Source organism: Felis catus, chromosome D3 (assembly GCF_018350175.1).
Source record: "Felis catus isolate Fca126 chromosome D3, F.catus_Fca126_mat1.0, whole genome shotgun sequence".
Lineage (NCBI taxonomy): Eukaryota > Metazoa > Chordata > Mammalia > Carnivora > Felidae > Felis > Felis catus.
In genome coordinates, this window is record NC_058379.1 from 65273320 (window position 1) to 65291938 (window position 18619).

The following is an 18619-nucleotide window of genomic DNA, read 5'->3' on the forward strand; positions in this document are numbered from 1 at the left end:
GGGTCTACTAGACCACATCTCAAATGGTTGGCCTTGGGCATCACCTTGTAGCTTGGTCGAAATGCAGAATCTCAGTCCACCCCAGACCTCCTGAATCAGAATCTGCATGTGCACAGGGTACCCAGGTGAATCCTGTTCAATTTAAATTTGAGAAGTTCTGAATTCCAATGTCACTCACCTGTTTGCTCTGGTTCTTTTCATCTCTGACTGCCCTGTCCCTTAATCTCCCTCCCATAATTGAGATGGGGAGGTAGAGGGAACAATGAACAGACTCTAAAATCTAAAGTAATGTCCGTACTCTTATTGCTTTGATAAATTGCTCTCACCTCCAGATATTTTGGTCAGTCCCCATTAAAGTCCTGATTTTTACTGACTGGGAACGGGACTCAGGCTAGTTGGAAGGGAGGGAAGCAGCAGAGACCAACGGTCCGGTCCCCTTGGGACCAAGTCCTATCCTGGGTCCCTGGGTCCTGCCTACCACCACTCTACACTCGCCCACTCCCCACTCCCTTCACTGTCTGCTTCCCTTCTCTGTGGAGCATAACAAAAGGTGGCTCCCCCACCAGGAGAGTCCAGATTAGTCCCTGAACGTGACAGTCCCTCCAGCCACAGCCGATGTTATTAATTTTTAAAACAAACTTCCTGATTGAGGTTCTGGCTGCCTCTAAATTGTCTCTACAAGGAGACTGTGTACTAATTAACCCATAGAAACAATCAATGATGTACCTTTTTCAAGTTTCAGGGTGATTAGAATATGAAAATGAAGAGCACAATGGTGCAGATGTTTTAAAATCACAGCAGACAGCAATTAGTGACACGGAAACCAGCTGCTTATCTCTCCAGATAAAGCCTCTTAATAGGGAATTACACTGGAGGAGTCATTACCCAGATGGATCTCGTATGATTTACAGAGGAGGCGGGGCAGCGCTAACTTTGATTTGTGAGCAGGTTTTTGTCAGGCTTCCTTCCTTACCTCAAACAAGGTGGATTTGTGGCTGGGAGGGAGGCAGGCTTCACCTTTCTACCTTTTGGCCCAGGGCAGGGATGTTGCCAAGAATGGAGCCTGCAGAAGCCGCAAGCACCTGCCTCCTTGATTCAGGCTCCATTGTTTAGGGATCAACTCCATCAGCTGTCCTTGTGCAAAGGGGAGAGGGAAGACTCTGGGAAGGGGAAACAGTGAGTAACTGGCTGCCTCAGGTGTTCATTGGAGAAAAAAGTCCCTAAGTTCTGCAGAGTGGCTTTGGGGTGTATGGGTGCATGTACGTGAGTGTCGGATATAAGGAGTTCTTAATCATTGTTTGACATAGTCTCTCTCTCTCATGTAATTGAGGTAAAATTTGCATATACTGAAATGTACAGATCTGAAGCATACATTTAAGCAGTTTTGACAATGTATTTTGACAAATGTAATTTGAAATCCTCTCGTGATTTAAAGTATGTCCATTATCCCCAGAAACCTCCCTCCTGACCCTTTACAACCCCACCAGCTATTCTAGAACTTTATATAAATGGATTTGTACAGTATATACTTTTTGAGAGTCTGGCTTCTTTAGCTCAGCATTGTGTGTGTGTGATTTATGTATGTTGTTGACTATATCTACACTTTTATTTTTATTGATGAATTTTATATCCCCCTGTTGATCAACACCTGGGCTGTTTCCAAGTGCTTTCTACTCAGAATTAAGTTGCTATGAAGGTTCTGTGAAAGTCTGATTGTGGATGAATAATTTCTTCTCTCTTGGGTAAATCTGTAGGAGTGGAATTGCTGAGTCACAGAGTATATTTAGCTTTAAAAGGTGTGGCCAAATCAAATTCCAATGTGGTTGTACCATTTTACACCTGCTCCAGCAATGGATGAGAGTTTTAGTTGCTCCATATCTTTGTTCACACTTGTCAATCTTTTTAATATTAGCCATCCTATTAAGTACATAGTAGCATCTTGTTTATGTTTAAATTGGCATTTCCCTGATGACAAATGATTTTTCAGGACATCAGCAGGTGCTCACTGATCATTGCTACTTCTTTTGGCCCAGAATATTTGGGCAAAGGTGTTTTGCTGGTAGGTAATGTTAAGTTGACTGAATTTTGATCCAGTCTTCCATACAGTTTTTTTCCAATTTCTTTGGTCAGTTTGTTCCAGCAGGAAAAGTGTCAACATTCTTTTATTTTTTTAATTTTATTTATTTTGAAAGGGAGTGAACATGAGTGGGGGAACGGCAGAGAGAGAGGGAGAGAGAGAATCCCAAGCAGGCTCTGTGCCAGATGCTGAACCGACTGAGCCACCCAGGTTCCCCTTCAAATCCTTTTATTGTGGAATTGTCTCTTTCTTTAATTCTCTTAGTTTTTGTCTCAAGTATTTGAAGTTTTGAGTTGCAAACAAATTTAGTAGTATTGTCTTTTCTTGATGAATTGACTTTTTTTTATCATTTTGAAATGCCCCTAATTATCAGAATACCTTTTGTCCTGGTATCTATTTTGCATTGCATTAATTGTCTCCAGTATTCTTAATGTTTTTTGTATTTTATCTCTTTCCATCCTTTTACTTTTAAGCTGTCTGCATTCTTACATTTAAAAGTATTTCTTGTAAACAGCCTACAATTGGGTCTTACATTTTTGTTCAGTCTGACAATCTATCCTGTGTGTTGTTGTTGTTGTTTTGGAGTTGTTAATACATTTCGAGTCAATGTAATTACCAGTAGTGTTCAGTTTATCTACAATGTTATGTTTTCTCTTTGTCCTCTTTTCATTCTTTTTCCTCCTTTTCTGCCCTCTTTTGGACTAATTAAGCTTTCTTTAGTATTCCATAAGTTTCCTTCTATTGGCGTTTTAGATACATGACTTTGTTTTATTTTTAGAGGTTGCTCTAGAGATTACAATGTGCACCAAGTACTAAGCTACTATGAACTATTATTACATCCCTTCAAATATAAGAACTTTAATAAACATATACAGTGGACCTTGAACAACAAAGGGGTTAGGAGCATTGAGCCCTGTATGGTTGAAAATCTGTGTATAACTTGTGACTCTCCCCAAACTTAACTCTACTGATAGCTCACCATTAATTGGAAGCCTTACTGATAACATAAACAGTTTATTAACATATTTTGTATGTTTACTGTATAATCACAATAAAGTAAGCTAGAAAAAAGAAAGCGTTATTGAGAAAATCGTAAAGCAAAGAAAATACATTTACAGTAGCATATCATATTTATTGAAACAAATTTGCATGTAAGTAAACCCATGTAGTTCAAACCCATGTTTTTTGAGGGTCAAGTATATTCCATATACAACTCTCTTGTTTCTTGTTTTATTGTTTTACATTTTATTTCTATAAAAGTCATAAATTCTATGATTTATTGTTATTATTTATGCTTTAAGCAATCATTTGCCTTTTAAATTGTATGTGTGCCCACATATTTTCCATTTCCATAGTCTTCATTTGTTCATGTAGATCTGGGTTTACATTTGGTATTATTTCCCTTTACCCTAGAGAACTTCCTTTTACATTTCTTATAATTTTGGTCTGTCAGCAATTGATTCCTTCAGTTTTTATTTATCTAAAAATATTTTACCTTCATTTTTGAAGGATATTTTCACTGGCTATAGAAATTTAAGTTGACTGTTTTGTTTTTATTTTATTAACATGAAGATGTTATTTCATTATCTTCTGGCTTGATTTTTACTGATGAGAAGTCAGACGTTATTTTTGTCATTGTTTCCCTATAATGTTGTGTCTTAATTCTCTGGCTGCTTCTAAAACTTTTATCTTTGGGGGGTGCCTGGGTGGCTCAGTTGGTTAAGTGTCTGACTCTTGATTTCAGCTTAGGTCACAAACTCACAGCCCGTGAGTTCAAGCCCCATGTCAGGCTCTGCACTGGCATCATGAAGTCTGCTTGAGCTTCTCTGTGTTCTTTTCTCTCTGCCTCTCCCCTGTTCATGTGTGAGCATACACACTCTCTCTCAAAAACAAATAAACATTTTTTAAAAAACAACTTTTACCTTTGCTTTCCATCAGTGTGTTTACAATGTGCCTATATGTGGTTTATGTGTGTGTTTATTCTGTCTATTGAGCATCTTAGCTATGTGAATCCATATGTACTATTCTCCTCTACTTCTGGAAAGCTAACTATATATGTTAGACTTACTGATACTTTTCCACAGGGCACTGAAGCCTTGGTTGTTTGTTTATTTTTGTTTGTTTTTTGTTTACATCTTTCTCCCTTCTTTCAGTTTGGATCATTTCTATTGTCTCCCCCTCATGTTCACTGAACTTCTCTTCTGCATTGTCCTATAAGCTGTTAAATACATACTTTGAATTTTTCATTTCAGATATTATATTTTTCCAATTTAGAATTTTTATTTGGTTATTTTGTAGAGTTGTCTCTCTGCTGAGATTCCCCATATATTCATTGATTATGTTCATCTTTTCCTTTCAACACTTGAACATTTTCCTAACGGTTGTTTTGGGGGCCTTGGATCTGTATCTACTCTCTTGGTTTGGGGTCACATTTGCCTATTTTGTTGCTTGTCTGATACATCTTTTATTGTCCTGGATATTGTAGATATTATATTGTGTAGATTCTGGGTTTTGTTGTTTTCCTTTAAAGAGTTTGACTTTGTTATGATAGGTAGTTAATTTACTGGCAGATTAGCTTTATTCTACTGAGGATTCTTTTTAAACTTTGTTAGAGAGGGATTAACATAGTTTCTATTCTGGGGCTAGTGTAATCCTACACTTGAGGGGTACCATTTCTGTAATATCAACTAAATGTCTGGAATATTTATTTAAGTTACCCCACTCTGGCTAAGCAGAAATCCAACACTGCCAGGTATTAGTGATCTCAGAACTCTGTGTTCAGCTTATGGACCCCTAGTAGCTGCACTCTGCTGGTTCATGGAGTCTTGCCCTCAAGTGCAGATTAAAAGTTGGCCAAAGACATAAGAAGATCACTATAAAGGTTTCTAGGATTTCTTTTCTACATGGCTTCCTCTTCTCAATTACCCTGTCTCTCATATCCCAGTTCCCTCAGCCCCATACTCTGATCTCTGTTTCTTCCATGCAGTGAGATCACAGATTTCTGGCTTCTACTTTTCTGGGTCCATGTTCGGAAAGTGCTCTCAGCCAAAAAAAAGAGGGATATGGAGGCCTCATGAGTTTCCTTATCTCTAGAATCACAGCCCATATTATCTCTTGTCCAGTGCCTGAAAACAGTTGCTTCATATATTGTGTTCAGTTTTATATTTGTTTCCAGGGAAAGGGTAAGTCTAATACCTATTACAACATTGTGGCTGGAATGAAGTCAATGATCATTTTAAATTATTCAGAATTGCCCTGTACTCAAGGAAACATATGTTAGGGGCCTCTGTCTTTGCACCAGCTGTTATCACCCCCAGGAAAAGGAGTGTGTTAGTATCGCTCACAGCCCCCAAACAGCATATCAGGAATAGTTCCTATGGGAACTAAATCAAGGTGACTTCCCAGGGCAATTCATGTGACAGGAAATGAGGACACTTTCACTTTATATACATAATTGAAAACTTTATGTTCGTTTAGTAGCTGAGTAGTGTTTCTGTTCAGGCTGCTATAATGAAATACCATGGATGGGTGGCTTATAAACAACAGAAATTTATTTATCATAGTTCTGATGGCTAGGAAGTCCAAGATCAAGGTGTTGGCAGATTCACTGTCTGGTGAGAACCTGCTTCCTGGTTCAGAGATGGCTCTCATATGTCTCTTGCCTCACATGGAGAAGGAGAAGAGAGTTCCTTGGGGTGTCTCTTTGGGGTGGAGCATTAATCCCATTCATGAAAGCTCTGCCCTCATTACCTAATCACACTGTGTTCCCAAAGACCCCATTCCCTAAAACCATCACATTAGGGCTTAGGATTTCAACACATGAATTTTGGAGGGCCATAAACATTCAGTCCATCACACGCATGGAATCAGAGGATCATAAGACCATGGTTCAAATAAGGTACTCAGTGGCATTCTTCTATACCTACTGTTAGCAAGTGCAGGAATGAACTGGGTTGAGGAGAGAGCCTCTGGGGTCAAGTTCAATGGAAGCTGATATATACATTTTTCCTCTTCATGAGCCTAACGGGTCATTCTCAAAGTCTTTCTTTAAGTGATAGAACCATCTCTCCCCAACCCCTACACTCATAAATGAAATCCTTTGCAGGGCTGTTATGTTTATTTGAGGGTTAAAAGAATGATGTGGAGCATCTCTCTTGCCCCATCCACTGGCTATAGTTCAGAAATGTCTTTACAAAATCCTAGGACTCTATGGAACACATTTGAAAACCACTGAACTAGAACATATCCTGATAATATCAGAGCCTCTCTAGTCCCTAACCCAGAACCCTGTCTTTGATATAATCCAGTGATTCTCAACTTTGTCTGCCCATTGGGATAACCAAGAGCTTTGAACAAAGTACTACTGTTCAGACCCCACTTCTAGAATGCAGATTTAATTGGTCCAGGTCAGATCCCAGGCATGGTATTCTTTATGAAGCTTCCTGATGATTCTAATGTACAGCCAGGGTTGAGAAGCTTTCATCAGACAGTGTCTGGTTACATTCCTTGTCTCCCACACTCAGTTCTTGCTCAGGCTCGAGCACTTGCTTTGAGCCTCAGAGATAAATGCCAGGATACCCCAGGGCTCTGGGTATTGGCCTGCATGAGTTGGGGAAATAAAAATCCCAGGGTGGGAGGTCATGAACATGTGCATTCCAAAGTCTTTCTGGGAGGACAACATACTCATCCACCCACACCATTGACTTTTCTGCCCACCTCACCTTGCAGTGTACTTGGAATATCTGAACAGGGTACAATGTTAGAGTGTCTTACTATGTAAGTTATAAAGAGTTCAGAGAGCAAAACAAGAATGCTCACTGGTGCCAGATTGCATATCCTAACAGGACTATGGTGATTTGTTCTGCACATTTACCACCAAAATGTGCTACAGATGTCATGGCAACCACAGAAGAGCCCCACCCCAGAGGAATTGTAGTATTGAAACATTAGATCAGTGCTTTTAAAACTTGATTGTGCTTCAGAATTATCTGGAGAGCATGTTAAAATGCACATTCCTTGGTCCCACTCTAGAAGATTGCAATCAGTAGATCCGCAGTGGGGCCCAAGGATCTGTATTAACAACCAGTACCTTAGGTAATTCTGGTACAGTGGCCCAGGATCTCATCTTGAGAAGCATCAATTGCCAAATTAAGAGCAAAAGTTCCCCCCGTTCCTTCATAGCCAGGCATATTTTCCTACTCTTGTAAAGCAAAATATCTTACAAACAGTAAATTTAAATTATCAGTGTCAGCAGAAAGTAGCACAAACACAGCTAACCCAAAAGAGTAGTTTATCTCCCACAAAGTCATGCTTGATTTTTGATGAGTTATATGATTTTTCTCAGACCCAAATAGCCCTCTTCTCTCATTGTGACAACCCTTACTTTAGATAAGCCATAGATAAGACTGGGTGACTCATTTTCTTCCCATTTTTATGGATTTTTCAAGTTTTTATGCAGTGATCTCATGCTTGTTCTTAAAAGTAGACAAAAATCAAGTGCTTTTTACAAGGTAATCTAACTTATGCAAAATTTAAATGTATATGATCTATTATACATTGTGAAGTTATCCACTTCACAAAATAATTCTTCACATTGCAGAAGAACTTGCTTCCATAAACACATCCTTTAGAAGAGATATCTGTGTAGTTTTCAGAATGGTGGTTCAGTGATGAGCATTTGGCATCTAGGCTGAAGGGGCCCGGAAAGCATTTTTCTTATAAAAGTAAGCCACACCTTCAAAGTGACTGTATGTTTTCAAACAGTTCACGGGGGCGGGGGAACAGCCAAGAGAAATGCTGGGCTTAGTTGGTACTAAAAGTTTTCCACAAAATAATCAGCCCAATGTAGAATTCCATCAGGACTTGCCTTATTTGGTAACCATTTTAGGCAACACCCCTGCCATGGATGAAAGGTAGCAAAGAGGCTTTAAAAGATTCAGCTCTTACTCCCAGAAAAATGTAGAATCTAAGGGGGAGATGGAAACATGTGCTAAGTAGGTCAATAAAGCCCTCAGTCAAAGACCCCCCTGGGGAGACTGACTGCTGGAAGGGTGGGAGGGGGAGCCCCTAGCTTGTCCCAGCCAGCATTGAGCTAGGGGCCTGTTTTGCCACGTCCATCTCTGTCTCAATGGAGTAAGTACTCAATTCACAGTGAAGGACATATTGGAACTGACAGCCTTACCATTGTGTATATAATATGTCATGGCTGACAGATGAAGAAATGGGATTCCGTGAAATGCAATGGGATATAGCCATCAGCCAAGGCTGGAGAAAAGCCGTGTTCTCCTGGACCCCTTAGAGAACACTCCTCAGTTCTCTTTGCCCCTTCACTGCAACCCATCTCAGTGCAGGGTTTAAAGCACCATTTCCCCCCATTAGTCCTGATCCTTTGTTGTGCTTCCCTTTTGTCCACCCTGCCCTTTGATTGTGCAGCTCTCCCAGCAGGGCAAATTGCAGCTGAAATGGTAGAAACAATGAGATCAGGCAGTGTCCAGATGGAGGCACTGGGAACCAGGCACACTTAACTGCATTACTTTCAGCCGGTCTGCCCTGGGTATAAGTGAGCAGGCCCCCACCTTTCAACTGCCGGAGTGAAATCCACCCTCCTGACAGTCACATGGCCTTCCCCAAAGGCAGAGTTAATTGGAAAGTGAAATAATTAACAGGAGATGAGAGAGAACTAAGTAAAAATTGCATTGAAGGGGAGTTACCTTGCAAATGCCTTTAGTCCTTAAGTATTTGGGAAAGATTTTTTTGTTGTTGTTCAACACCTAATGCATTTGAGCGCTCCAATTTCCTTATAAGCATTATCAAATGAACGATTGGCAGTTTATTATCTTCTGTGTGCAGCCACATATTTTATCATGGCAATAGGCATCTCAAACATGATTTTGCTTATTCACTCAACAAACATTTATTGGGAACTTTCTGGGTGGTTTGCTTTGTAGTAGGCATAGGGGATAAGAAGATAAATGAGTCTCTGACCTCAAAGTACTTACAGTCTAGGAGAGGGAGACAGAAAAGTACACAAATAAATGACACAAAGCATTATGGGGATTGTGATCGATGTCTTTATGAGAGACAATGGTGTTTGCAGAAGGGAATGGCATAAGGAATTAGGCTGCAGGGGGTAACTGTGTTTGAGACAATATGTTATAATATACAGGCCATTAATCTCACTATTGATAAAAAATAAAATATCCCCATAGCAAAATGTGTGTTCCTTCATTTGTTCAATAAATGTTTATTCAATAAAAGTGCCTACTACTTGCCAGGTACTGCGCTTGGTACTCGTGTGATGGTGTGTACAGGCTAGAAAGGGAAACGGGCTTTAATTCAATTAATGCACAAATCAAATGCAAAATTAAAACTAAAATAAAAGTACAACAAAGATGACATACCTGGTTTCATGAAAACTTCTAACAGGAGTACTTCTCTAAGGTAGGGGGCCTCCCTACAATCGAGCTGAGATTCAAACGTGAAGAGTAATAATTAAGGATTCTGCTAGGTTCCAAGAAGAAAAAGACGGAGCAATCGAGGGAAACTGGTGGGATCAGAGACCAAAAATTCCAGTTTCACTATGAAGTCCCAGTGTGGACTTCAGTGACCAGATCTAGAAAAGTGTGGGGAGGTGTGGCAAGAAAGTTGGGAGGGGGGCAGGGGAAACGGGTGACTGTAAGTCCTGCTTTGCCGGAGTCCAAACTAGGAACTCAGATTTTTCTTTTTTTTTGCACTGTAATGTTTAAGAAGTGCCAGAACTAATTCTCAGAAGTGTTCTAGTATGAGTTACCGCTTATACTATTGCACTAAAGAGTGAGAAATTTTGTTTCCAAGCCCTTTTGTAGACCTGTCATCCTGTGAGTACACACACAGTGCCAACTAAAATCTGAAATACAAATGACAAATTAGCAGAGCCCTGATTCATAAAAGATAAGTGGCATTCAACATTTTATGCCATGAATAAGATTCCTGTATTTTTTAAAAAATAGGACAGCAGTTTATGTCCACAGCAGTAATTTCTAGCAAAGCCAAGTGCAGGATTAGTCTAGATGTTGATGATTAGTGATGTCCCCTAAAACATTGCAAGATGAAGAAAAAGTAAATACAAAAAAGTAAATTTTTGTCTTAATTTTCTCCTAGGCACTTATAGGCTTAGCCTGGGGAGACTGTCTCATGATACTTAAAAAACAGAGTCCAATACTGGAAGTATAAACAGGATTTCACAAAATCAGGGAGGCAGAAAATAACTCTAGGGATTCCAGGAACCACTGTGAAAAAAACCCTACTTGCTTTACTACATTGAATTTTACCCATAATGCTTTCTGACACCTGTGTTTTGATTCTTAATAGGGACTATAAGCAGTGTTTTCTAATGAAGCGTAAATGCTAGAACATCAATGGCAAATAGGCACAGATAGATGATAGAAACATGGGTAGATACATAAAGACAGATACATATTACAGGTTAAAACTTCCTAAGTCCACTAAGCCAACCATCATTTACTTCTCAGTGGAGATATTATCCAAAGCTTTCTTCAATTTACTAGTATTTTCCATTCTTTAACACATCTTAGGATAATGCATCCTGTATGTTTACTGCTTGTGTTTATAAAACAGTACTTACGATAAACTTTGAAGAATGCTTCTTTACACTGGTGGCATGGCTTAAAATCTATCTGCAATAATGTTAGTGTATCTACATTAAAAAAATTGGGTTAATGTCTTGGGCAAGCTGGGTGGCTCAACCAGTTGAGCATCCACCTTCAGCTCAGGTCATGATCTCACGGTTCATGAGTTCAAGTCCCTCATTGGACTCGCTGCTGTCAGCACATAGCCTGCCTCCGCTCTTCTGTCCCAATCTCTCTCTGTCCCTTCCCAGCTTGTGCTCTCTATGAAAAATAAATCAACCTTAAAAAACCTTTTAATATCTCAAAAAGACATTCATTAACTACTCCCTCTGTGACTTTGCAGGCACTGGTTATGTCTGGCCTCTAGCACAGGTTCTGCCTTTCCGGACTGAAGGGTCAGTCCTCAGGAAGGTGCCGAAGTCTGGAGACTTTCCTGTAGAATTCATGCTGGGAGAAGCACAGCTGACAGAGTTGGGAGCAGTGATCTTGAGTGACTGTGCATTTTTTTTTGACCCATTTATGTCCACGAGACTCAAGGTTCCTTTTGAGATTGTCCAGGAGTTTTCTCAAGAAAGCTGTCAGTGCCTAACCTGGGTTTCAGGATGCCTCAGCATACTAACTCCCAACACCACACCGCTTCTAAAAGTCAGAAGGGTGGAAGGTCTTTTGAGTTTCTTTCCTACTCCATTTCTTCTTCTCCATGTCCTTGACTGGCTCCCTTGTCTTCACACAGTCTTCAAATTCTCCCCCTTAGTTTCTCAGCTTGTGCTGTTTTTCCTTGTTGCAGTGGTTCCCAGTGAACTACTTGTTTGAGCACAGAGACGCTAAACTCCCAGGTAAAGTGCAAACAGAAATGAACTTCAGTAAGAGGAAGCAAAGAAAGGACATGAGTTGGAGGGGAAGCTGGGACAGAAGTAAGAGGCAGCTTGAGTTAGGCAAAGGGACCGGAGAGTTGGAAAGTTCACATTCTCTCCTGGGCTCTGCCACCATAGGCAGGACTCACCATTGAAAAGTTTCAGCTTTTTCATGCATACAAGTCGGGCTAAGCTAAGTGACTAAGCTAAGTGACCTGCAGGGCCTGTCCTCTATGCTGAGATTGCATTCAACCAAAAGATCGGTAAAAGTTCCTATTATTAAGGGGGATAAAGATGGTGATCAAAGCATCCTTATTAATGTTCCAAATCTGTGCCACATGTTTTTACTTCTGCAAATGAGAAAACCTTCAAAACCATTCTGGAATTAAAGGTGGCCATTACCAACTTTCAAATAATAAAGCCTTTTGACATTGAATTTTAAATATCTCCAACATGCTCATCTTTGTTTCTCTCTCTCTCCTTCTCCACCTGCCCCACCTTTAGGCTTACGAGCGGCCACAGAAACACTCAGCTCTCCACTATGACCCAGGCCTCCCACAGGACGTCACCAGTGACACCTTAAAACCAAAGCACCAGCAAAAAAGCAGCAGCCAGAACCACATGGACTGGTCCACCAACTCTGACAGTGGACCTGCCACTCAGAATTGCTTCATCAGTCCAGAGTCTGGCAGAGAAACTGCAAGCACCAGCAAGATCCCTGCTCTTGAGCCCGTGGCTTCCTTTGCAAAGGCCCAGGGTAAGAAAGGCAGTGCAGGGAGCACATGGAGTCAGTTGTCCAACAGCAGCAAAGATCTGCTCTTGGGAGGCGTGGTCCCATCCCCAGGCAGCCACAGCTCACCAGCCCCGCCCAGCAGCTCTGTCGAGTGCAATGGGCTTCAGCCCTTGGTAGATCAAGATGGTGGAGTTGCAAAGGAGCCCCCAGAACCACCTACTATAGGCAGCAAGAAAAAGTCCAGTAAAAAAGATGTGATAAGTCAAACCATATCAAACCCGGACCTGGACTGGGTCAAGAATGCCCAGAAAGCATTTGACAATACAGAAGGGAAAAGGGAAGGCTACTCTGCAGATAATGCCCAAGAGGCATCACCAGCCAGGCAGAACACGAGTTCTGTCAGTAATCCTGAAAATGACTCAAGTCATGTCCGGATTACTATCCCTATCAAGGCACCCTGTCTAGATCCAACCAGCCATAAGAGGAAAAAGAGACAGTCCATCAAAGCAGTGGTGGAAAAGATCATGCCAGAGAAAGCCCTGGCTTCTGGAATCACTATGAGCAGTGAAGTGGTTAATAGGATACTCTCCAACCCTGAGGGAAATAAGAAAGATCCCCGTGTCCCTAAGTTGAGTAAAATGATAGAGAACGAGTCCCCCTCAGTTGGCCTTGAGACAAGTGGAAATGCCGAGAAAGTCGTTCCAGGAGGTCTGTCTAAGCAGCGGAAGCCACCCATGATCGTGACGCCTCCAGCGTGCACAGACCACTCTCCATCGAGAAAGCTGCCAGAAATCCAGCATCCCAAATTTGCTGCAAAACGGAGGTGGACATGCAGCAAACCAAAGCCCACCAGTATGCTTCGGGAGGCAGTCATGGCCACCTCCGATAAACTGATGGTGGAACCGCCATCTGCCTATCCCATCACCCCATCCAGCCCTCTGTACACCAACACAGACAGTCTTACTGTGATCACGCCAGTCAAGAAGAAGCGGGGGCGGCCGAAGAAGCAGCCTTTGCTCACGGTTGAGACGATTCACGAGGGGACTTCTACCAGCCCGGTCAGTCCCATCAGCCGGGAGTTCCCTGGCACGAAGAAAAGAAAGAGACGACGCAGTTTAGCTAAGTTGGCCCAACTAGTGCCAGGAGAGGACAAGCCCATGAGCGAGATGAAATTTCACAAAAAAGTTGGAAAGCTTGGGGTGTTGGATAAGAAGACCATCAAAACTATCAATAAGATGAAAACACTCAAGAGAAAAAATATCTTGAACCAGATCTTGTCCTGCTCCAGCAACATTGCTCTGAAGGCTAAAGCTCCCCCAGAGACCAGCCCTGGGGCAGCAGCCATCGAGAGCAAATTGGGCAAGCAGATTAATGTCAGCAAGAGGGGAACCATCTACATTGGCAAGAAGAGGGGCAGGAAGCCAAGAGCAGAGCTGCCACCCCCATCTGAGGAACCCAAAACAGCCATCAAGCACCCAAGGCCTGTTTCTAGCCAGCCGGATGTTCCAGCCGTGCCTTCCAACTTTCAGTCACTTGTGGCGTCTTCACCAGCAGCTATGCACCCACTTTCAACACAGTTAGGTGGGTCAAATGGCAACCTGAGCCCCGCCAGCACTGAAACCAATTTTTCAGAGTTGAAAACTATGCCAAATCTCCAGCCTATCAGTGCTCTTCCAACCAAAACCCAAAAGGGAATACACAGTGGAGCCTGGAAGCTGTCTCCCCCCAGGCTGATGGCCAACTCACCTTCCCACCTTTGCGAGATTGGGTCACTCAAGGAAATAACGCTGTCCCCCGTGAGCGAGTCGCACAGTGAGGAGACGATCCCAAGCGACAGCGGCATTGGGACGGACAACAACAGCACGTCTGACCAAGCAGAGAAGAGTTCAGAATCCCGACGGAGGTACTCTTTTGACTTCTGCTCCCTGGACAACCCGGAGACCATTCCGTCTGACACCAGCACAAAGAACCGGCATGGCCACCGGCAGAAGCATCTCATGGTGGACAACTTCCTGGCCCATGAAAGCCTCAAGAAGCCAAAGCACAAGAGGAAACGGAAAAGCCTGCAAAATCGTGATGACCTTCAGTTTCTGGCAGACCTGGAAGAGCTCATCACCAAGTTCCAGGTGTTCAGGATCTCCCACCGGAGTTACACCTTCTACCACGAGAATCCGTATCCCAGCATTTTTCGGATTAATTTCGATCACTATTACCCGGTGCCATATATCCAGTATGACCCGTTGCTCTATCTTCGCAGGACTTCAGACTTGAAGTCAAAGAAGAAGCGTGGTAGGCCTGCAAAAACCAATGACACCATGACAAAGGTGCCTTTTTTACAAGGGTTCAGCTACCCTATTCCCAGTGGAAGTTACTATGCACCCTATGGAATGCCTTACACATCAATGCCTATGATGAACCTTGGTTATTACAGTCAGTACCCAGCTCCTTTGTACCTGTCGCACACACTTGGAGCAGCTTCCCCATTCATGAGGCCAACAGTGCCACCACCTCAGTTCCACACAAGCTCCCACGTGAAGATGTCTGGTACAGCTAAGCATAAAGCAAAGCATGGAGTGCACCTGCAGGGACCTGTCGGCATGGGCCTCGGCGACATGCAGCCATCCCTGAATCCTCCCAAGGCGGGCAGTGCCGGTCTGTCCAGCGGTCGGCTCCACAAGAGAAAACACAAACACAAGCATAAGCACAAGGAAGACCGGATCCTGGGGACCCATGACAACCTGAGTGGTCTCTTTGCAGGCAAAGCCACAGGCTTCTCCAGCCACATCCTGAGCGAGCGGCTGAGTAGTGCGGACAAGGAGCTCCCACTAGTGAGTGAGAAGAATAAGCATAAGGAGAAGCAGAAGCACCAGCACAGTGAAGCCGGCCACAAAGCTTCTAAGAACAACTTTGAGGTGGACACCTTGTCTACACTGTCACTTTCTGATGCCCAGCATTGGACACAGGCCAAGGACAAAGGTGACTTGAGCAGTGAGCCTACAGACTCGTGCACAAAGAGGTACTCTGGCAGTGGTGGGGATGGTGGCAGCACCCGACCCGAGAGCCTGGACGTGTTCAGTGACATGACCCCTTCAAATGACAAGTGGGACAGTGACATGAGCGGGAGTAAAAGGAGGAGCTATGAGGGCTTTGGGACATACAGGGAAAAGGACATCCAAGCCTTCAAGATGAGCCGCAAGGAGAGAAGTTCTTACGACTCCTCCCTGTCTCCAGGTAAGGCCATGTTTCTCCTCAGACCTGGGCCGTCCTATTATTTCATCGCTGGGCTTTGCACGTCAGGAGTCTGCTATCACTGACATATTGTATTCACTAGTTTGCAGAGAGGTAGGGACCAGGTGGAAATGGGCGTTCTTCACATGTGACTTTGCAGCACTATTTATACACGGGTTACTTGGTATTTACTGCCTTTCCTCTCAGAGTCATTGCCTTGGGATCCATGGGCCTAGAGACAGCCCCAGTAGCTACCTAGACTACAACCACACCCACTATGTGCATGCTTTCTATTAGAGATGCTATGCTTAAGTCCTCATCCAATCTGATGGTGCAGTTTGTTAGTGGCATAAACCCTCTAAAACTCACTAAGAATGCCAGTAAGATCCCAAGAATGTCAATGCTGGATGGGAGCTATATCTAGTTCATCTGGCATGCTGCCTCCAGAAGTCCCACATCCTAGGTGAGAAGTCTACAGCAGAGCCATTGGAAGCTGCCCACCTGTGCATCCTCAAGTGTACCTAATGAGGGAGCCATAGCTCCAGGCTATCTTGTCCTCATTTTGTCCATGGGCATTTGATAAGCTTCCCTGAGGAGACCCCACTCATCATTTCCCCGCATGAAGGGGAGGGAGCCTGGCTGAAAGGTGTTGCAAGCCTCCTGCCCCTACGGGAACTTACTGCTGCATATCTTGGCATGTCTGCTGGGAGTGGGATTTTGCCCACTGATTGCTAAACTTAAAGTACTGGTTGCTATTAGAAAGAGCTCATTCCTTGTCAGTTGCTGGCAGAATTTCCTTGCTAACGTTCCCACCCACACAGACCTTCCTTGCCACAGAAGCTTGATACTTCGGCATAAGTATCCCTTCGTCCCTGTCCAGACATCATGAAAGTGATAAGACTCTTGTAGAACAGAACAGTTGTTTACGAGGAAAACAGCAGAAGCTCCTTTTCTAGGAGCTACAGAAGCTAAAAGGATTTCTCATGCTCCCTCTACCCCCAGATAGTACAAGCACTCTGGCCACAGTCTGCTTTTAAAAGACTAGTCATCTTTATTTCAGGTTTGGGTGTAGTGTTTCTCCTCTGTGATGTGTACCTCTTCCCTCCTGGGTAGTCCATCATGAGTGAAGGTGAGGGCAGTGTATTCATGAGGAATTAGAGTCATTTTTCTAGGCCAGCAGACTTCAGAAGAAATATGATTATGAGTTGGAAACCACTTAAAGATTGCCTCAAATTACCACTAGCTTGTGAGTTGCTGTAGTGGTGGATGTTCTCCTTGGTTAATGAAGAGACCAATTAGCAGTCATGTCTCCTACTGAAGATGATAAATGGCCCACACTTCATAATTGCCCAAAGTGGATAAATTGCCCAAAGTGGATGTTCTCATCTAAGTTTCTCTGTTTCTCATCATCAGACTTTGTTGAAAGTATTTGTTTTTTTCTACGCAAAGCTCAAATTAAGCCCACCTGGACGGAGTTGCTAGATTAAACTTTTACATGAGAAAAACTATTGCTCTCTTTCAATATGGTGAAATTGATCCACAGGTCCAACACCAGCCATGGACAGAGGGTTTTCTTCATTTTTGTATTTTCTTGGCATTATTTAGCAAAACAGTAATGTTGCCATGTTATTACTAAGAAGCCACAAGCAAGGATCCTAACTTAACAGACCTGAGAAGCAAGATCTTAGAAGCCAAAATCTCTATCCATCATTGCTCATTAGATTTCTCAGCAGTCATACCAAGATTTTTCTCTGGTTGGACTACATTTCCGGGTGCTGGTTGACTTCATGAAGGTTCCCAGATAGAGATCCATCTCTGATCCCTGTGTGTCTCTGAAGGTGCCCACCCTCTTAGCCATACAGTTCTATCTGTGTTTGCATTCACATGATGGCATTACTTTCTTCAAAATTCCCCTTCCTCTCCCTATCTTCTTATTCATTCTTTACTCTGCCACATCAGGTGAAAAGAAACCAGCATTATGACAAGTGTCATAAAAGAAAGCTGGGTTCAACCTAATTGGGTATTAATTGGGTACTCTGTGATGTAGGACCTTAGGCATGGCATTCTGTTTCTTTGGGTTAGTGTCTACTCATCTGTATCTGACAGGGTTGGGCCAGACTTCTTTCATATAGTATGTTTCAGTTCTTAAAGCCATTTCACATGCATTTCTTGATGACACCCTGCAATCTTAGAAGAGAGGTATTTTCATTTCTATTTTACAAATACATTGGGGTTCAGAGATCAAGTGACCTGCTCGGGTTTAGAAAGCCATTATTTATGATTTTAAGCCCAGGGCTTTGGCCATCGCATTGCAGCTTGAACACATGCCACCAATAGTTAAGCCAAGTCTAGAACACAGGTCCTGGTCCTCAGCTCAGTACTCATGTATTCCTCTATGGCCCTTCTTCTCAGATATCCATCCATCCCCCAATTACATGCCTTTCCCTAAGGCATCTTCACAGCGATTATGTGATAATTACAGAAGAGAGTAATTAAGGAAAGACCACATCCCTGTATTCAATTCCCAACCAATGAAAAAGGACCCCTAATGGCCCAACCTTTTCTAGACATTAGCCTGGAAATGTCTACCTGGACAGGCTTCCACCTCTGCTCCTACTGCAATCCAGTTCTCGGAGTTATTTTTGCTACTGCTTTGTGCTTACTCTGTTATATTTTTTTCTTCTTCAGCTTTTTAATGAATCATAGTTGTTGGTGGTTTCTATATCTATATGAGTTATGTCTGTTGTCCCTACACATTTTGTTGAATATGTTACTGGAGGAGATCGGATTCTCTATCACTCCCCTCCCTTCCAAACCTTGGCCTCATCTCACCTGTATTCCAAATGTCCCCTCTATTTCTGAACCCCAAAAGCATCAGGGACAAAATGCCTTTAGCAGCACTTGGAATTCAATGTCAGAGTTTGTCAAGACTCCGTGAAGAGTGCTCACCTTAATGTGACACACTTGAAGGAACACCAAGTCCCATTAAAAGGTGGAAGGCAGGTGGAGTGAGACTGAGGTTACTGGAGGCATTAAAACTTTTAAGAGACTTTACCTGAGTCGAGGTGTCTCTTCTGTGGATGATACTGAGGGTCCTGCT

The 18619-nt window shown here is 42.9% G+C and overlaps 1 protein-coding gene across 6 annotated transcripts in view; it reads left to right on the forward strand.

Annotated features, from left to right (window-relative positions):
* Positions 1-18619, forward strand: part of SETBP1 (SET binding protein 1) — a 376888-nt gene that overhangs the window by 250858 nt on the left and 107411 nt on the right. For all 6 annotated transcript variants that reach the window (XM_045042180.1, XM_011288024.4, XM_045042184.1 and 3 more), the window contains exon 4: positions 12063-15522. In XM_045042180.1, the coding sequence (XP_044898115.1) occupies positions 12063-15522 (3460 nt within the window). The remainder of the gene's footprint in view (positions 1-12062; positions 15523-18619) is intronic.